Raw genomic sequence first — 20,807 nt, forward strand, 5'->3', positions numbered from 1 at the left:
AGCAATGTAGCTGCCAACAGGTACTTGTGGTGGTGAAATAGTGTAAACAGAGTTGATTAGAGTTTGGCTTAATACTGCACCAAAGGAACAAACGTATTACAGACATATTAAAAGATTTTGTTTATTTGATATAAAACAGACCCAGTCATGTTTTAGAGAAAAACTCAAAGATAATCATTATATCAAATGTTTGATTTAATACTTATTGCATTTGAACACATTAGATTTTGATTTGTAATTCAAAAAGATGTCAAATAGTTTAGCTGTTGCATTTGTTGTACTTTTCAGTTCAGTATATGACAGGCTCTGCACTCACAGCTGGTGATATGTTTGTAGGTGTAACTTCTGGCACTGAGGTCAAGGCACTGCAGTGTCACTGATCTCCTCTCTGAACTCCGCTCCTGACAGCATTTGTACTCCTGCTCCACCTGCAGGTCACCATGTAACACCACCCTGATGCAATGAACCAAGGGGCAGGGATGAGGAGTGGGGAGCGGGTATGGGTGGAGGAGGAAAATAAATGAAGAAGAGGTGTTTTATGTTTAGAAGAGTTAAAAATCTTAAAAACAGCTCACATGTAATTTAAAAGAAAAATACAATTTTTTTTTTAAAATTCCTCAGAATGAACACTTCATGTTCATCCAAACATGTTATATGTGGCTGGATCCATACTTATAAACAAGTATATTTCCTATTACCTTGGCTGAGAAACACATTGGCCCTGACACACAGACATCTGCATGATGGTGGTACAGTTGTCTATGGTAATGTTGATACTGGTCAACTTTGGAGAACAGCTCTGATTACCTGGAGACAGAGAAAATGAATATTAGAGACAGCTTGATGAGTGTGAGAGAATAAACTACAACATGTAAAGATATTTGCCTATTTATTTTAGTTTTGATTGCAGGAGTTGATCTCTATTTTCTGACTGTAACTAAGTCTCAACTGAAACTGTGTATAACTTAGACAGCAATCATTGTAAAGGATTTTAGGGTGGCACCTGGGGTGGCCATTAAGATTTTAAGGGGGCCCATGCCACCCTTGGCCACCCATCTAGACACGCCCCTGTGTTTACATCCTCTGCCAGAAGAGATGATTCTTACACTTCTGATTATTTTACATTTGTGGATGGATAAACCTTTGAAATCAAAAGGTTAAAATATCACTAACTGGAAAAAAAAGGACAAAGGTCATAACGTTGAACAGGTAAAGTTCATAATAACTTTCTCACTCACATGTAAAGCAGCAGTGTTGGTCGTCCCAAATTCGGTCCTCCTGGTGAATAAATTACAAATCTTAAGGTTAATTTTTTTTGTACTCTTTACACATTCAACTATAGCTTGCTTCCAGTGTATCAGCATTGACATAATTGAAGAATGTTAAATATTTAAACTAATGTCCATGTAGGAAAAATGCTTTCTTTCAATACGGAATAGAAGGAAAAAGTTCTGTTTCCATATGTAAGTAAGAGAAAAGGTACCATCCGAGGGAGTATATACTTTTATTATAAAACATATTTACATCTAGGAAGAATAGCTGCATTTTAAGAGTCATTATTGTATAATAAGGATTGTTAAATGTCACAGTCATTAGATATTGGAAAAGAGAAGCTGCTGTTCAGTACCTCCTGACAGTTGTTAATGGGACAGACTTTAGTCTCAGTCTGAATACCAGATTTGTGACAAGTGAATGACATACAGGGATTGGTGGTCTCATTCCATCTGTCTCCCACCTGCAAAACAAAAGACACATATCATGACAAGGAGGTACAATGATTAATGCTAAATCCATTTTAAAATCAAGTTTCCTCTCAGTTGAAGGACATTTACTTGTGTCATGTAAAATAGGTTTGAAGCAACATACCTTGTAAGTTTTTCCATTATATATGCAAGTCTTCTCAACTGAAAAATAACACAAGATATTAATCCTGAAATACAGAGATTCAAATTAAATTTGAGGAAAGAAAAACTTAATTTCTATATTTGAATCATTAAATAATATAAGAAGTACCAGTGCTTACCACAAGTTGGTTCACCACAGCAAGAGGTGTTAAACAATTCAGCATCTGGGCCACAGGTAGGAGGTTGCTGAAGAGGTTTTCGGAAACAGTCCTCTGTTCGAGTCTGGTTGTTACATGTACACAGGTGACAGCCGGACTGCCAAACCTCACCAGGCTGAAAGGTAAACAAATGAAAACAATTCTGCACTTCTTCTTGCACAGGGCTGACTAATGCCAGGTATGTGAGATATGAGCTGATGTAGTCTAGCTAAAAGATTAATCTCATATACATTAGACACAGCTACCTACCAGTTTGGGCTCACCAAGTGGTCCTTTACAATCTAACGGAGAAGTAAAAAGACTCTTCATTAAAGCTAGTTATGAAGGCACGTATAAATGACACAAGAATGCACTTGTACTGTAATAAGAAGCTTTGCCAGAACAACACACAACAATAAAGGCAAATATCAGGACATTATATTTAAAAATAAAGTTTGTCTCAGCCCATTGCAGGCTATTTTACTCACAGGGGCACTCAGACACACAAATGTTTGAGTGGTTTCCCATCCTTATCAAGCCACTGGGACAAAAACAGCCTGCACTGTTGTTCTCAAGGGACGTTCCATTATATTGCTCTCTTTAAGCCAAAGCAGAAGACACAGACATTATTGAAATCTTTAAAAAGAAATGTGTATGATTTACTAAACTGAGAATCAAAAGTCACAAAAAGCATGTGGATTTTCATTGGTATACTAAACAAACCCTCTATAGCAGAAGTCATCCAGCTTGTTTTGACACTCTCTGAAAACCAGTCCTTCTTGACATGTCAAATCTGAAATACAAACAAGAGCACAGAAGTCATTATTTAATCAGCTAACGAAGGAGTTTATCATCGAGATTTAAAACTTCCACAGTTAGGTCCATATAGAATGTTTAAAAACGATATACTAACAAAATACTTTATCCCAGCAGAATATTAGAAAAGGTTAATACCACAGATTCCATTAGTCAGTCTTCTCCAGTCGATACAGAAACCAGCCCCCTTGCATTCCTCAGCAGCTTGCTGTAGTGAAGAGCAAGCGCCAATTCTGCACGAATCAAACTCACAATTCTTCTTTTTAACAATCAGATTCACAAACTGGCTGCAATTCGAAAAGACTCTGAGGAAATAGAATAGTTTCAATTATTGGTAAGAAAATACGTATACCCACCCCCCCACCCCACAAAAAAAAAAAAAAACACAGAAAATGTACATAAAAATGTATATGTGCCTTAATTTCAACCCAAATTCACTGAGCATGTGTGGAGCTTACGGGTGATCTAGCAGCTCACATAGTAGATTTGCAGGGCACGAGGTGGTGTGAGTAGTGATAAAGGATGTGGTAGTGTGTGTATTTGGAGGACAAGGCACGTCCCTTGGTGCAGAAAAACAGGCTGGCTTCTGTGGATCATCATACAGCCAGTCATAAGATGTCTTTTCACAACAGCTATCATCTTCAATCAGCCCTCCTTTTCGAATACAGGATCCACCTCCACAAACACCTGGAATGAAAATGGAGTGGTGAGCTCAGCTGTTTTAGAATCCAGTGCATATTGTTAAAAGTGGGTTATCAAATACTTTGATATTTTTGATACCAAGGGTTTCAAGACCATGCAATATCTGTTATTTCAATAATCCACTGTATCAAAAAGTACCGACGCTTTAAAAAAAAGAAGATTTTCAGACATATTTTTAGCACAAAGCTGCCGCGAGAGAAAGTACAAAATTCCATAAATACTTTGGCAGTATTTGGGTAAACATTGCCAGTGTATTTGTGCAATTTTGAGAGTGTGAAGCAGTTTGCTTGCAATTTGTATAAATTAAAAACAAGAATTTACCAAATATTGGCTGCCTAGGACTTTATTTCCTTTTGATGTGGTTTCGAAACAGGTATCAATATTGTTTGAGTTTTATCGTAAAAGTTAGAAATTCTAGTTTCAGGACAACCCTTGTATGATGTACACATAGCAGCTTTGCATTAGTGTCAAATAACTTGAGAATTGACATAGAAGGCTGGTTCCCTTAATAGTCACAATTCAATAAAGTGTCAGCTGTGGCTCAGTTGGTAGAGTTGGTTGTCTCAAATGTCTTGGTTTTTAAGATTCTATTAAAAAAATCACAACATATTTTGGATTTTGCTCTGTCTTCTGTTAGCATAGTGAAAGCACATTTTGCCGAATTGTGAATGATTACCACAGAATAGTGCTACTTTGGGATTGTTGTCTTTTATTGCCCTCTAGTGGTCAAACATTGTTAAACGCAGCTTTAAGTTAAACATACTCTTTGGTTAGCAAGAAGTGACTAGTCTTCTAGAATCAACTCGATTTTTAAGTTTTTGTGACAATTTAATAATCTCCAATCCACAAACACACACATACTTTTAATGAGTACACAGTATCACATTACCACACCAATGAATCATCTCTTTCAATCTGTTACCCACCACATTGTCCCTGGGTGTTGTTGAGGAAGTGCTCCATGGCCAGATTTATCACCAGGTTAGAAAATGGACTGAGAGAGACATAAGAGCGAATCTCTGGGAGGTAGATGGACACTGCGTATCCCGTGAATTCAAACCTCCAACCGTGCTCCTCGTATGGCGGCTCTATGGTCATGTTGTTCAGAGTAGCCTATGCCAGATGAGACCAGTTAAAACTTCATTAGTTCAGAAGAAAATGTTAGAGCTTTAGAAAAATATCATTTATAACTAAAAATGATAATCAGCATCTTCATAGTAAATACCTGTAAAAGAATGGAAAGATGTATTTTTCCTACCTGTACTGATGACAAAGGTGGATTGAGCTTAAGTGTAGCTGTACTGTTCTGATATTTCAGGATGATTCCTTTCACACAAGAGCCGTCGAGTCCCGGAATACAGAAGAAGTTGTCCACAGCAATCGTAAGATGATGACGTGGTGAGCGCTCCTCTACCAAAATGTAGGAGCAGTCATCCAGGAAATCAAAAGGTACTCCTTGAAAAGTGATGTAGTGGGGGTCTCCATATAAATCACAACGACCTTAACAGTACAGTAAGTAAGAGTAGGTATAGATAAATATGAAAATCAAAATGTTTACAAAAGTATAAGCAACAGCTGATTGGCTGGTAAATTCTCCACTGTTGTCCAGACCAACCTTTTCTCAACAACTATCAGATGAGCATCTTGAAACTTTCTACAAGCATCTTCCCACAAGTCTGATTGTAATAACAGCTGTGATCAATAATATGACATAATAGTATAAAAACTTCACTTATAACATTCCCATCAGCCATAACTATACTCATAGTTTAAATTGATTTAGCAAAAGTTAGCATGCTAAAACAATCTACAAAGTCAATGACCCTCTTAAACATAATTCCATTAACCTCTGCTGGATAACTTTGTCATTGTTAGCATTTGCACATACAATTAGGCCCTAGTTCAAAGTGAATAGTACAGGTTGATGCATTGATAGCTGCTGTTCTGAGCAATGAGAGTGAACAAGAGCAGGGCCAGAGGCGATCAAGGATCTACTTACAGTCACACTTCCATGTTTCACAGCATCCATCCGAGACTTTTTTGAGCTGTTGTCTGGGGCATTCAGGAATTGTCAGGTCTGGGCAAACCACTGGAGTCAACTCTAGCTTCCCATTTAAACAGATCTTATTAAAACAGTCCTCTGTCCACATCTCGTTGCAAGACCAGCTTCTTTTCCTCTTCAGGTCTTTACACTCACACGGGGCTAGTTTGATAAACACAACAGCATGAGAACATGTCAGGACAGTGGTTGTAGTACAGAAACAACACATGGTTCAGGTAACTCATTTAATTCACTACAAGGATAACTTACAAATAAAGTATAATATAAGGAACATGTAATAAACACATTGTGTTCCTCTTTTAAAGACTACTGACAGATTTGAATAAATTCTCTACTTATATGGCGGCGCTAAAGTGCGGTATGTTCTTTTACCTGAAGTAGTGGGTGGCAGGGTTGAATATGTTGAAGGAGTGAAGGTTTTAGTACTAATCAATGGTGTTGTTGTAGAAAGCCCAGTTGTTTCAGCAGTAGTTGGTGTTGTAGAAGGTACAGTTGTTTCAGCAGTAGTTAGTGTTGTTGGTGTTGTAGAAGGTACAGTTGTTTCAGGAGTCGTTGGTGTTGTTGGTGGAGTAGAAGGTACAGTTGTTTCAGCAGTAGTTGGTGTTGTAGAAGGTACAGTTGTTTCAGGAGTCGTTGGTGTTGTAGAAGGTACAGTTGTTTCAGGAGTCGTTGGTGTTGTAGAAGGTACAGTTGTTTCAGGAGTCGTTGGTGTTGTAGAAGGTACAGTTGTTTCAGGAGTCGTTGGTGTTGTAGAAGGTACAGTTGTTTCAGGAGTCGTTGGTGTTGTAGAAGGTACAGTTGTTTCAGGAGTCGTTGGTGTTGTAGAAGGTACAGTTGTTTCAGGAGTCGTTGGTGTTGTAGAAGGTACAGTTGTTTCAGGAGTCGTTGGTGTTGTAGAAGGTATAGTTGTTTCAGGAGTCGTTGATGTTGTTGGTGTTGTAGAAGGTACAGTTGCTTCAGCAGTAGTTGATGTTGTTGGTGTTGTAGAAGGTACAGTTGTTTCAGGAGTCGTTGGTGTTGTAGAAGGTACAGTTGTTTCAGCAGTAGTTGATGTTGTTGGTGTTGTAGAAGGTACAGTTGTTTCAGGAGTAGTTGATGTTGTAGAAGGTACAGTTGTTTCAACAGTAGTTGATGTTGTTGGTGTTGTAGAAGGTACAGTTGTTTCAGTAGTAGTTGATGTTGTTGGTGTTGTAGAAGGTACAGTTGTTTCAGTAGTAGTTGATGTTGTTGGTGTTGTAGAAGGTACAGTTGTTTCAGCAGTAGTTGATGTTGTTGGTGTTGTAGAAGGTACAGTTGTTTCAGTAGTAGTTGGTGTTGTAGAAGGTACAGTTGTTTCAACAGTAGTTGATGTTGTTGGTGTTGTAGAAGGTACAGTTGTTTCAGGAGTCGTTGGTGTTGTAGAAGGTACAGTTGTTTCAGGAGTCGTTGGTGTTGTAGAAGGTATAGTTGTTTCAGCAGTAGTTGATGTTGTTGGTGTTGTAGAAGGTACAGTTGTTTCAGGAGTCGTTGGTGTTGGTGAAGGTACAGTTGTTTCAGCAGTAGTTGATGTTGTTGGTGTTGTAGAAGGTACAGTTGTTTCAGGAGTAGTTGATGTTGTTGGTGTTGTAGAAGGTACAGTTGTTTCAACAGTAGTTGATGTTGTTGGTGTTGTAGAAGGTACAGTTGTTTCAGGAGTCGTTGGTGTTGTAGAAGGTACAGTTGTTTCAGCAGTAGTTGATGTTGTTGGTGTTGTAGAAGGTACAGTTGTTTCAGCAGTAGTTGATGTTGTTGGTGTTGTAGAAGGTACAGTTGTTTCAGGAGTAGTTGATGTTGTTGGTGTTGTAAAAGGTACAGTTGTTTCAGCATTAGTTGGTGTTGTTGGTGTTGTAGAAGGTACAGTTGTTTCAGGAGTCGTTGGTGTTGTAGAAGGTACAGTTGTTTCAGGAGTCGTTGGTGTTGTAGAAGGTATAGTTGTTTCAGCAGTAGTTGATGTTGTTGGTGTTGTAGAAGGTACAGTTGTTTCAGGAGTCGTTGGTGTTGTAGAAGGTACAGTTGTTTCAACAGTAGTTGATGTTGTTGGTGTTGTAGAAGGTACAGTTGTTTCAGGAGTCGTTGGTGTTGTAGAAGGTACAGTTGTTTCAGCAGTAGTTGATGTTGTTGGTGTTGTAGAAGGTACAGTTGTTTCAGCAGTAGTTGATGTTGTTGGTGTTGTAGAAGGTACAGTTGTTTCAGGAGTCGTTGGTGTTGTAGAAGGTATAGTTGTTTCAGCAGTAGTTGATGTTGTTGGTGTTGTAGAAAATACAGTTGTTTCAGGAGTCGTTGGTGTTGTAGAAGGTACAGTTGTTTCAGCAGTAGTTGATGTTGTTGGTGTTGTAGAAGGTACAGTTGTTTCAGCAGTAGTTGATGTTGTTGGTGTTGTAGAAGGTACAGTTGTTTCAGGAGTCGTTGGTGTTGTAGAAGGTACAGTTGTTTCAGCAGTAGTTGATGTTGTTGGTGTTGTAGAAGGTACAGTTGTTTCAGCAGTAGTTGATGTTGTTGGTGTTGTAGAAGGTACAGTTGTTTCAGGAGTAGTTGATGTTGTTGGTGTTGTAGAAGGTACAGTTGTTTCAGCAGTAGTTGATGTTGTTGGTGTTGTAGAAGGTACAGTTGTTTCAGCAGTAGTTGATGTTGTTGGTGTTGTAGAAGGTACAGTTGTTTCAGCAGTAGTTGATGTTGTTGGTGTTGTAGAAGGTACAGTTGTTTCAGCAGTAGTTGTATCAGCAGTGGTGGGGGCTGTTGTGGGAGTTGTGGTAGTCGTAGTTGGCGGGGGCACTGGTAGAAAATGAGAGAAGGAATGAAGGTCTGGTGTATTAAAACTAGTTTCTATGAATCCAAAACATTTACAAAAACCAAATGAAATGTATTTCATAAATCTGTAAACCTAGAAATAGGCACCTGTAAATGCACATAATTTGTACTTACGACAGTGAATTGCGCCATCTACACATAGGCTGACAAGGATGATAAAAAAGAACTGTTATTACCTATTGACAATATTACAAATAATAAACGCTGCACAATATTTACTATACGGTTATCTGACTTATATGTATGTATTGAGGCTTTTAATGGCCGCACTTACCACGATATAGTCACTATCACCACCACAGCACCAGGCTGTATGACGGTGTCATTGAAATAACAGGTGCAGTTATTCAATTTGGTGCATTCACCAACATTTTCATCATAGTATGGTGCATCCTTTGAACATCTCGGGTAACAACCTATTCCAAGACAAAAACATTTTGTTGATGAATGGATGGAAATGGCTTTTGATAGCATTGATTTGGTCAAGACCTGGACTAGAAAAAAACATTTACAGGATAATTACACTGTTAGGATTTTATTCTCAGACAAGGTTTGTTCGCACAACTTCCGGAATAAGATTTCATTTATTTAACATAAGGCAATTTTTGGCTCTTCACAAATTTCACTAGTAAATCAAACAACAAATTCAGTTTAGTTGGCATACTTTACTTTTACTTTACTATTTCAGACCCATAGGTCCATATCGTTATAAAAAAACACATATATAAATACAGGACATTAACAAAGGGATATCATCACTACATGTGATTAAAATACAAAGAGACATTTACACCAGTGTTTCCAGAAACACGAGGAATAACTTGTGTCACTAAGTCTGGGCTGGGTCAGTGACATTATAATGACATTTTCTGAGTTATATAATCAACACATACATTTGAACATAAAATTTCTCAGCAGAGCATGAAATGTGGTCACATTATTAAAAACAAATATCTGACTTGCACTTGTCCATCTTGGTAGCTTCAGAAATATTCTGAATGCATCATATGCCACCTGTAACTTTTTCATTTAAGCTTTACTATAATTGCACCACAAGTGGGCAGTATACATACTAACTTTGTCTGAGCACATTGAAAATTTACGTGCCAGCATATTAGTTTGAGTGCACAGTTTGTTGCACTGACACTGCACATCATCATAATCACTTAAATCATGCCTGATAATATATCCCAGATATTTTACTTTATCTACCACACTCAGGGGTTGATCAGAGATATATAAAAAGAAACAAAGGGAAATTTTGCTTTCGATCGCCCTTTGCTTTTACTATCATGACAACGGTCTTCTTACTATTATACTTTATGTCACACTGCACTCCATAACTCGAGCAGATTCTTAGAAGTTGCTGTAGGCCAGCACTATAAGGTGACAAGATTACTAAGTCATCAGCATACATCAAATGGTTAACAATTCATATACAGTCCATATACAGATTATACTTAAATAAAACCCAGAAAGCCTGTTTACCTTCCAGCTTGTGAGGTAAGCTGTTTCTTCCACAGGTGAGCATCTGACCACAGGCTTCATAGTGCCAGCTACATTGACCCTTCTCGTTGTAGTAGTCACAGTAGACAGCTAAGTTTAAAATTGAGTTGAATTATTAGAGACTGAGTTATAGGTTATGTTTTGCAAACATTCAATAATGACAAATACTGTATGTGGCTTAATATTCAGCTATTCAGCAAGAAGGTAAACTAAAACAAGAGATGATACATCCTATTGTTCTTTGAAATTGTTCTCTGTAATATTCCTTCTTGTTCGCAGTTTGAAAAAAAATTGGTTTAAAGTGTTCGGCTACAAATGGTCATAACTTACGACACAAATCAGGTGTTCTCCAGTTTACACACACATCTTGGTCACTGCAGGCCTCTGCATAGGCTGCCACAGCAGTGCAGAATCCCAGAAACTTCCCTTCAAACTCACAAGAGCAGGACTCCTGCACACATGCATGGAAGTAGGGCAACGGATCCACCTGTACATTTTAGAGCATCAACATGAGAGCAAATATTACCCTCATTAACCAAAATAGACACACAGTATTATATTTAAATAGACTTCCAAATGTTTAGTTTGAAAAGCAAGTCAAGACCTGCATAGAAATGAAACCCCTTAAACAGGTGTTAGAGAGATAATTAAAATGTAAAATACACACTTTGTAATGGCAGTCTTTGAAAATATTTCCAGTAATAATCATACAACGCCGCTCAGCCCAAGCAGCGCAGTAAGAGTTGCGTTCACATGGAAATATTTCAGTTGTCACATCGGAGCAAGGAGGAGCCGCAGCCTTCCAGCTGTTGCCAAACGCCAAAGGACTGGACATGACTAAATACAAATTTAAAGTTTTATTTTGACCACTGTTCCAAAAAGACTTTTGCTTCAAAAGATGATGAAAAAATGGTTTTACCTTCTGAGCCAATTATCTGTAGGTCATTCATCTCATTGGAGTCAAAATTCCCACAGAGGCCACATACCTTGTTCTATAGGACAGACGGGTAAAGAAACATGAATACAAGTTTAAGTTCAAAAACAACATTTAAGAAATAATGGAAATTTTGAAGCATGAATCTATGAGCAAAGATCAATGTTTAAATAAAGTGTAACTATCTTTTCAACAAAAGTCATAAATGTTCAAAACCAGCGCTTGTTATTTATAGAAGCTTGTTGAATAAATAAAACACCAAAGTAAGCAATCATACAAATTTTGAACGGAAAATGTAATACTTAGTTTATGTTTATCATATTTTTAATAAGTACCAAAGGTTGTTGTGTGTTATGTGTTGAATGTAGAAATATTATATACCAATGAAAAGACTTCACTATGTCTATATCTCACCTTCCAGTATGCACTCAGCTCTACAGTGATTCGGGTGTGTTTGTCCCAAATGAGAGTTATCCCTTTGCTGGGAACTGAGATTATGATGTAAAGTCCCACCGTGTGTATGGAGTATAGAAAGCCTTCCTGAGTTCCATTACCATGGTATTGTCGGGTCACCCTTATGTCGCTCAGCGTCAAGGTGACTTTGCCCTTAGCAGTACAACACAGGGACAAGGTTAACTGCATATGAAGATGTTAAGTAAATAGCCTTATGTCATTCCAAATCATTAAATGACTGATTTAAGCATGTGATTAGTTGTTGATTTAAAGGAAGAACGTGCAACATTTGACATATAAATACAGCAAAAATCAAGTATATCACATGTAAATGTCTCTCTGAGTCATTCTTCTTTTAATGAGGGACATATGCCCTTTGAAGAAAAAATTATTAAAAAAATGTACAGTCTCATTTCATAAAGACATTGAACATGTAAAAAAACATATAGCAAAAACAGCCATCCACCTGCAGGTCAATGATGATGGAGCGAGAGCAGGTGAGCGCCTCATCACAACAAGGCACACTCTCCACTCTCACAGAGAAGGTACTGTTTCTCTTGCCGCAGTCATCCTGAAGTGATATAATGGTATATGGATGTATCACATCCTTTACTTTGAAGGAAATGCACTGGAAACTCAAAAAGGTGGATCAAAGAATTGTGAGCATGGATTTCATTCCTACTTCTATTTTTGATCTCACCTCTACAAGTGTGTACTGGCAATTTCCATCAAAGCGGTACCATTTGGAGTCAAAGGTCTGGTAGTGGCCATTTCCATAAACCTGACACCTCCCCGAACAAGGCTCATCCTTGCAGTGCCACTGACCCTGACCACAGGTGCTGTAAAACATGTTGATTTAAACCTTAGATCAACCTTTTGCACGTTTTTTTGTAGGAATTGCATAACCAATGCAGGTATTACCATGTTTTGCAGTTGGATTTGACACTTTGTCCTTCACCGAATACTTTGCCGCTGTACACACAAGTACATTCATCCAGAGAAACACAGTTTCCACGGTGATCCTCATACTGGTCATAAGGGCAGTAACAGCCATTTTCACAGGTCATATGGGCCACCTTGTAACAACATTAAAGAAAAGTCCTTTAGCTGAAGGGCACATTGACACATCACAATATAAGATGACGTAATGGACAAAAGGTAAAAGTAATTGATTAGTTAACAGAAACGTGAAAGCTAAATGACACAGTGTAGTAGATGCTTTCAATTGCGTTAGAAACAAAGCTTATATTATTTATCTTAAAGTTTAAACAGGTAAGCTCCTGCTTCCACATGAAAAAATGTTACAACCTTATTAATCATATAATCTCTTGACCTACCATCGGCTTGCTGAGACTGTCACAGGTTTTTTGTGCTGTCTTTATGTTGTCCTCTGAGCAGTGAACACAAACTTTCCCATTTCGGCACCCTGATGCAAAAGTTCCACTATTAACAAAGTATGAACAATATAGCAAATAAAACATAAAAATATACTATGGTATGGTTATGATCAAAGCAAAGACACACTTACCACAGTCCTCAGAGCATTTCAGCTTTCCATTGTCACAAGAGCTGCAAACAACAAAGTACTTTGTTTGAGATATGAAATAACTTTGCTGATGTATATGTTGAGGGTTGTCACACATTAAAGAAAGGGGGGAATATGCATTAGAAAGAGGAGATACACATTGCATGGAAGAGTAGAAACAAATGTTGTATTGACCATGTAAAGTAGAAGCAAGCTTTTCAATGGAGGAATGAGCCTAATTAGACCAACCATATCTATCAAACACAAAGACAACGTTTGATATTTCTTTTTTTATTTGGCTCCTGTGATTGATCATAACTGCTCATACCTGCAGAATCATAAACTGGGAATTTTTGAACATCTCATTGTCTTGGAAATCCTTTTCTAAGAAAAACGTCGTTTTCAATGCTCTACCATCTTCAGTATTACAATAAATACACAGTCTCAGCAGGTTAATCTGCAAATCCATTTTTTAGAAATGAACCCAATGAACATTCAGAGGCTTTTATATTATGGAGGACTGACAAGGTCCCATTATATCTGAAAAATTTTAACGTATTAAATGTGTTCATTATTTTGTCCAAATCTGCATGAATTAAAGGTGAAAAGTAGAATTTAGGATGAAAACTAGAAATAACAACAGTGGCTCAGCTGGTAGAGTCGGTCGTCTCTCTACCAGAAGTTTCAGGGTTTAATCTCCAGCTCCTGCTGCATGTATGACATGTGTCCTCAGGCAAAACATTTTACCCCAAGTGGCTCCCACTGCTTCGTCAGCAGTGTAAAACTGTGTACAAATGGGATTAGCTAACACTGATGGCCACTTTACATAGCACCCTCTTCCATCAGTGTGTGAATATGTGTGAATGGGTAGGAGCGACCAGTGGTGTAAAAGCGCATTGAATAAACAGTAGACTACAAAAGCACTATTCAAGGTCAAGTCCATTTACCATTTACCAAAGGTTTATGTATCGACTATTGAATGGTTAATGACTATTAGTATATCATTAATGGGAGCACATTACACAGAAATATATTTCAAATGTGTTCATTAGAGCATACTATAGCATCATTAATATTGTGATAGTATGACTGAATAGGGCAGTCAGTGGGTAACAGCTTGAGACACTGGAGTAAAAAAAAAAGAAGTAATGTTTGGAATTGACATTAAAGCATTATTAATTGCTTTAAATACTCAGATGAATGACTAACCACTGTCGTCCGTCGATAACAACAGGCCCAGGTGGGGTTGAACCACCGTGGAAGTGACAATGGCATCCTGCCTTTGGGGTACAGACGTGTCCTTGGTTCAGATGAGTTCCCTCTGGGCAGCCACAGCCCTCCACAGGTGTATCATCCAGCTCACAGCGAGGGTCAGGGCCAGACAGGGAACCACATGTACGGTTGCAGGCAGGGATGTTGTAGGAGAATTCTTGGTTGTTTTGACATTCAACAGCTGCGACAGAACATTGACATTTAAAAAAAAAAAGTTTTAATAGAAAGTAGAAGTAATATTGGAAATCTTTATAAGTGTAAATGTTATGGTAAAACCTATTGATATTAACACCTGGTGTCTTAAAGGTTTTTAATCATCATTTTATAAATATTGCAAAAGCAAAAAAAACAACAATCTCACTAATTACCAACAGAACTGATTTGATTTGGGCTTTTTCGTTTCATTGGCTCTTTTACAATATAGTCTTAAGGTGAAAGAGGACTACATTTTTCAAAATGAACCCACTGCAGTTGGTTGCTTTCCTCCAGTCGCCAACTTCAACACCCAGGCTGGAACAGGCTTTGACATAACTGCCAAGAGCGACACACAAGCACTGCTGCAGACGACTAGCACAGTTACAGGTTCTTTGGATGCAGGCCTAGAATAGATTGCAGCTTCATGTTAACAGGAGCTGTGATAAATATATTATTGACAATCAGTTGTTGATGATGGCAAAAAGAAATGATGAAAAAGGTATTTTTGTGCAAAAGGTTTGTTACCTCATAGAAATAATCAGTTGGGATATGAGCATGACACGTAGAAAATATCCCACTTGGTACGTTCAACATGGAACACTTCTCATCAGCAAATATCTCTAAAAAGAATACATGATGAGACAATAAATAATGATTTTTAAACCCTATTACAGTATGAGGCATCATGTTAGCAAATTTTAAATTTGAGTATTTGATTATCAAACATATTAATTCCTAATAATTTCAATAAAACTCTCCTTCCTCATATACATAATGTAGGAGGATATATCAAAGATCATGTAAGAGCTTATACACGTTTTTTCGACATTTTACAAGCAAAATATTGTCAGATACCATATTCTGTTTTGATGCAGGAGGAGGGTATGTTAACTGGACAAGCACCAACACTCCAAGAAAGAGCAAAGGGTTGAGGTGAGTTCTCTACAATTCCACTGCTGGTGGTGAAGTCATCTGTTGTGTCATTGTTGTTATTGCCACAGAGACCTAAAAGTCAGAAAAGCTATGTTAACATTGTTTGTGTTCATTTCTATTCTTAGGAGCTCATGAAAGTATAATAAATGCAATAAAAATAAATGCAATTCTATTCCTGGTATCCTAACCTGACATGTCCTTGTGGTTTCCAGTTGACGTGACGTACAGCTGGATTTCAGGAAACATCTGGACTTGAATGTTAATTCCTAAAGTTGTGTGCACCTGGACATACATGGACGACTGCCAGAAAACCAGAGCATGATCTGACAGGGGGCAGAGGTAGATAAGTGATTGGATGGGTGACTAGCCAAGCTCTTTGATAGTTTACTAGATTAACAGACTTTCACATTGTGGATGCGTACACAGACGCAGTAGACTGTCATTCATTTTAGTCACACTAATTTGTATTTACCAGTCTGATGAAGCTCAGTGACTTCCTCTTCTCCAAATGTTACCATATTGTGTGAAAATGTATACGTTTCCTGCAAATCCAAAAGAAGAGGCAATATATAATCAAAAAGTGGACACTTCTCTTACTTTCGATTTGTGAGATAGTTTATAATGTTTTAAATTGAGCTCAGACAATGCTTATACCTGAAATATCTGCAGTATAGCCATTTTCATAGAGGGTGCTTTTGCTGAAAACTCTATTACAATTGTCCAGTTTTGACCCTTTAAAATCATTTTAAAACAGCCATCAGCATCAAAAAAGGCAAAAATGGATTAATGGTAAATGCTGGGGTAAGGGAAAAACTCACCTGTGAGGCCACATATGTACATTTACCAGGCAGGACATAGTGTTTGCCATCAAATGTCGTCACAAAATGCCCTTCAATTAAACATCTGGAAGGGCACATATTTTCTGAGCACTGCCATTTCCCATTGGAACAAAGACTGGGAAGAGAAATTAAAAATAATTTTAGGAATTCCATAATTCCTGGATATTCCTTAATAAGAATATTGTTAAAATTACATTAAAATAGATACTTACCACGACTGGCACTTAGTGCTGCGTAGCTCTCCAGATGTGTAGCTTTTGCCAGCAAACTCACAGGGACAACTGGACACACTTATACACTGGAAGCCTTCTGTGTGATCATTGAGCACCTTACCTACAAGATAAATTATAAAAACTGAAATAAACAACCGAGTCAGATAATTGAAGAGGCAAGTTTTCAGAGACAGATAATACTTACTCTTTGGGCAGACACATGAGCTGGTGAGATCCTGGTAGGAGGTTGTTGGATTTGGGTTGGTGCAGGTTGGAACAAAGGCTGCACCCTTTTCTACATAATCAAGGTCTCCTGGACAATTTGGTTTTTCTAAATAAACCACCAGAAACAGAACATTGCATCAATTATCTATCAGATCTAAGCTATCAAAAGGGTCAAACAATCTAAAGGGCTTAAAAATCTAGTTTTAAAATGCACCTACCACATTTAGTAACAGTTCTCCAACTGTCCCAGGCAAAGCTGCTGTTTCCACACTGGGTGATTATTTCTTTGAAGAAAGCACAGCTGATGTATTTGCTTTCTTTAAAGCCATAAATATTTTCTTCACAGAGCTGAATATAATGAAGCGTCTCTTCTTGAAGACAATCCAATGTGAAGGAAAAGAAATATCTGCAATCCTACAAAAATAATCAGAAATCAATCTCAACATCTGGATAGAGGACTTTAACTGCTTTAATGAAACTGCTATTGAAGAGCCAAGTAAACACTTTTAATTTAAAATAATACAAAGAGTTGGATGAAAAAAGAAAATACAGTATCATCAATACCTTTTACCATATTTTTCTTCTAAATCAGATCAGTGTTTGGATAAAGTATATACAGGGCAACATGCTTAAAGAAAACACACTATGATCACCACAAACAGTTGGCTTTGTTTAAATGGTAACATTCAGCTGCTAATTGTGAACTTACACTATTAACAGCAGAGGCAGGATCTCTGATTTGACATGTGTCATCAGCAATGACGCTCTCTGAGATAGACTGCTGTTTGTCGCCTGTTTTTATAAAAAAATGTCAAATATCAAAAATCAACATGGGATTCACACTTTTTTTTTTAAAAGTTCATTCTTACAGACAGCTTAAGATGAAAAACTGACTGACACTGCATCCAGACGTTAAGTTGTTTTTTTATTATTATTGTTTATTATTATTTATTTTATTTCTTAATTAACCTTTTTTTCTGTTTTCCAGATCCTGCTCGTCACATTTCCGGCCGTTGTCTCCCAGTTGTCTGTGCATTTATTCCTTGTGTGTCCTCCCTCATGTTCTTAATTCGTTGTGTTTTCCTCAATGAAACCTTGCCCTAGCGTTTTTCTCAGTGAGTTCTTTATGTATAACTTTTTCCTGCCATTCAACCCTCTCTTTAGCCTGCTCCTCTGGGTGTGTTTGCTCATGTTTTTGACTGCCTTTGCATTGTACCAGACTCAAAACCTTAATTTATGTACTCTACCCTGTGTCTTGCTATTGAATCTTTTTTTTTGAGTGTGTCTTTGTGTCACTGACATGTCAGATCCTTTCAGAAGCATCCAGGCATTTGTTTGATAATACAACTAAATTACATTTAAAATGTTACTTCTCATTGTACTATACATGTATTTCCTTTTTTTTTAAATATTCAAGGCCAACAACATTTTCATACCCTGTACATTGGATTTTCCACACAATCCAGTCATGTCGATGCTCAGCTCTTGATCTAGCTCCACCTTAATAGAAAATGTGACTTTAGTGCTCTAAACAGCCAAAGTACATGTGAGTGTTCAAATGAACTTACAAAAGTCTATGTTGTTAAATCTAATGCAGATAGTCAATTTAGAAAAATAAGTAGTGTTCTCTCACCCACACAGTGTCTATTCCTCCAAGTACATTGTGCCAGGTGACAGACAGAGGAAGCAGTGAGCTCTTCAGTTTGGTGTAGATGCCATACTGAAAGATGTGCTGATAGGTGTGATCATACGGTAGAGAAACCCTGTGAGCAACATAGACAAAAGTCACAACAGATATAGAAACAGGCTGTCAGTTTTTACTTTTTTTTTCTACTTATTATTTTTTTCTTAACATTTGAACAAAACTGTCTTACTACTTTGACCAATCCAAAGTCGCCTTGCTTAAGTTTGAATTATAAAACAAAATGATAAATCCAGTAAAGCATTAAAGAGTTCCAAGTCACCTGGCAGAATGTAAAAGAAAAAAGACCATAATACTCAATATGTTTTTTAACTGAAGAGGCAAACCATGACAATGCAGTTTTGGAGACTTGCAGCTAATAATCAACCAATATCAATGACATAGCAAACACATAAAACCATCACACTCCGAACTGTGTGGCTGTGTACCAATGTCATTTAGGGGAATGATTTATGTATTTGAACCAAACTCTTTCCTGCTGCATTTTTACTTTTACTGAAGTTGATGTGGCTGATTATTGTAATAGGATTTTTATGAGACATGACAAAAATGATATGCAGAGAATGTACAATTAGATCAAACTCTACCATGGTCTAATTTAGCTTTTTCTGTGTTTCTGCAGAGATATATCAGGGTATGTTAGAGTGAGGCTCAAACCTATTCTTCTCCACCCAAATGTTTGCATTCCGCACAACAGTCCTGATTTTGTTGATGATGATCTCAACCTGGACCACAAGCCCGCTGTCATCTCGCTGTATCGTGATATCACATTCCACCCGGTTGTGGGTGAAACGGGTGAGGGTGAAGGGACAGTTGGACCGCACATAGAAATCTGAACCGGAGAAAGGCTGTACCACCCCACTGCCAAATGTCCTGCAAGTGACTGGTCATAAAAAAATAATTCTTTATAAGGAATTGTAAACGATGCAAGCAGTCTAACTCAAGTTAATAATGAAAAAATATATAGTCATTGTTTCGTGCTGTTGAATTCAGGATTTTTATGTTTCTATCAGAAGTAACCTGTTTTTAGCAAAGTTGTAAAAAAATGTTTTATTTCCTGCAATAAATTCAGAAAACATTACATTTAATCACTTTGTATAAAATCTGCGTAACAATTTTTTCAAGAAAAGCAATTATTTCAACTTTTTGAAATATAAATGATCAAGTTTCAATTTGAATTTGATTTAATTATACTCACATTTCTGAGTTTCTGCTGTTACGGCTGATTCCACTGTCCCTAAAACTAGAGGAGAAACCATAAGTTAAACATTTAACAAAAAGAGAAAATTTAAAAAATAATCTCAAGAGTTAGGATATGGTAGGGTTGTTATTGTTTATCCAGTTACTGTACAGTAAAAAAAAGGAGTACACTCAACCATAATAACATTTTGTTTGGTGCACGACCGCAACAAGACTAAAGAGAGAGAAAGGTCAGCATGCTTATGTTTTATCTGGCTTGAGCAGCAGGTTATCTGTACGGATCTGAATCTCTTTGCATCCTGTCATATAGTGAAAAAGTCTTTCAATTCAATTTCAATTCAATTCAAACCTGAGTAAATGTACACTATAAACACCCAAAAGTATTGAGTACCAACAATAGTTATAATTTAAAATAGCATGTTTCAGGATTACAATTAGTACCTAACTATATTTTTAGATGATTGCTACAGATTCTTAAATGTATAAGGAGCACTTTATAGCAGTAAAAACATATTCTATGAACTCTAACCAACGTGTGTAAATTAGCAATTTATAAAAAGGAAATTAAGCTGCCAGATTACTTTAACACAGGTAAAAAAAATAAACTTTTCTTTAAAATTCTTTCATAGTGGAAATATAAATAAGTTCCACTTAAATTTGAGGTTCATTACATACATTTTAGTAAATGTTCTGTTTTCAACAATCACTTAATGTTACATTGGTCAGTGTTACTCTCCATAACTTTTAGAACTAAAAACTAGTTAAACAACAATGAAATACAAAAAGTATTCTGTAATAACCTTGCAGAATAAATGAATGTAAAGGGAAGAGTTTATAGTACCTGAGGCCAGAGAAAAGCACACAGCGAGAAGCTGTGGCTGTAAAGTCATGCTGCCTGATGCCCTGTCGTGCAGCAGAGCTGTTGAAACCAGGAGGAACTGCTCAAACAGCCCACTACATGGCTTTTATATGCTGTATCCTTGCACACAAACACGCACCGACCAAACACAGATGTGTGTGTGTGTGTGTGTGTGTGTGTGTGTGTGTGTGTGTGTGTGTGTGTGTGTGTGTGTGTGTGTGTGTGTGTGTGTGTGTGTGTGTGCGTGTGTAATGATCTCGTATGGTATTCAGAGACATACTCACACATGAACCGCACCCTGAAGCTCTTTAACTAAAAATACCAGGAAACTAGAAATAAAAAAACAAAAATCTGATTAAACATTCAACAAAATGGTAATCAGGCAGACACATGGAAATTATTACACACGGAAGATTGATCCTCTCCTACTTATCAGTTTCCATTTACAGTTATGAATGTGCAGTATTTCATGGCAATACAACAATTCCCATGATATATACTTCAG

General features: G+C 37.2%; 1 protein-coding gene across 1 annotated transcript; it reads right to left on the reverse strand.

The window, feature by feature from the left end:
* Positions 1–105: 105 nt before the first annotated feature.
* Positions 106–20,333, reverse strand: LOC109987639 (mucin-6-like). The gene is made up of 45 exons (XM_065951644.1): positions 20,285–20,333; positions 19,442–19,486; positions 18,901–19,126; positions 18,175–18,304; positions 17,978–18,041; positions 17,251–17,333; positions 16,760–16,955; positions 16,522–16,647; positions 16,317–16,437; positions 16,084–16,219; positions 15,920–15,997; positions 15,738–15,807; positions 15,454–15,588; positions 15,188–15,337; positions 14,858–14,952; positions 14,604–14,736; positions 14,075–14,318; positions 12,869–12,909; positions 12,678–12,766; positions 12,262–12,416; positions 12,041–12,179; positions 11,807–11,911; positions 11,302–11,493; positions 10,873–10,945; positions 10,621–10,790; positions 10,284–10,440; positions 9,936–10,043; positions 8,722–8,863; positions 8,562–8,590; positions 8,242–8,411; positions 5,994–6,333; positions 5,559–5,762; positions 4,818–5,059; positions 4,486–4,672; positions 3,316–3,544; positions 2,996–3,162; positions 2,761–2,834; positions 2,530–2,635; positions 2,312–2,343; positions 2,024–2,177; positions 1,867–1,904; positions 1,628–1,735; positions 1,239–1,278; positions 699–807; positions 106–453 (listed from the first exon to the last, which is right to left on the reverse strand). The coding sequence occupies exons 1-45, from the start codon at positions 20,331–20,333 to the stop codon at positions 285–287; spliced, it is 5,850 nt and encodes a 1,949-aa protein (XP_065807716.1). The 3' UTR covers positions 106–284.
* Between the last annotated feature and the right edge of the window lie 474 nt (positions 20,334–20,807).

This window comes from Labrus bergylta, chromosome 23, assembly GCF_963930695.1.
Source record: "Labrus bergylta chromosome 23, fLabBer1.1, whole genome shotgun sequence".
Classification (NCBI taxonomy): domain Eukaryota; kingdom Metazoa; phylum Chordata; class Actinopteri; order Labriformes; family Labridae; genus Labrus; species Labrus bergylta.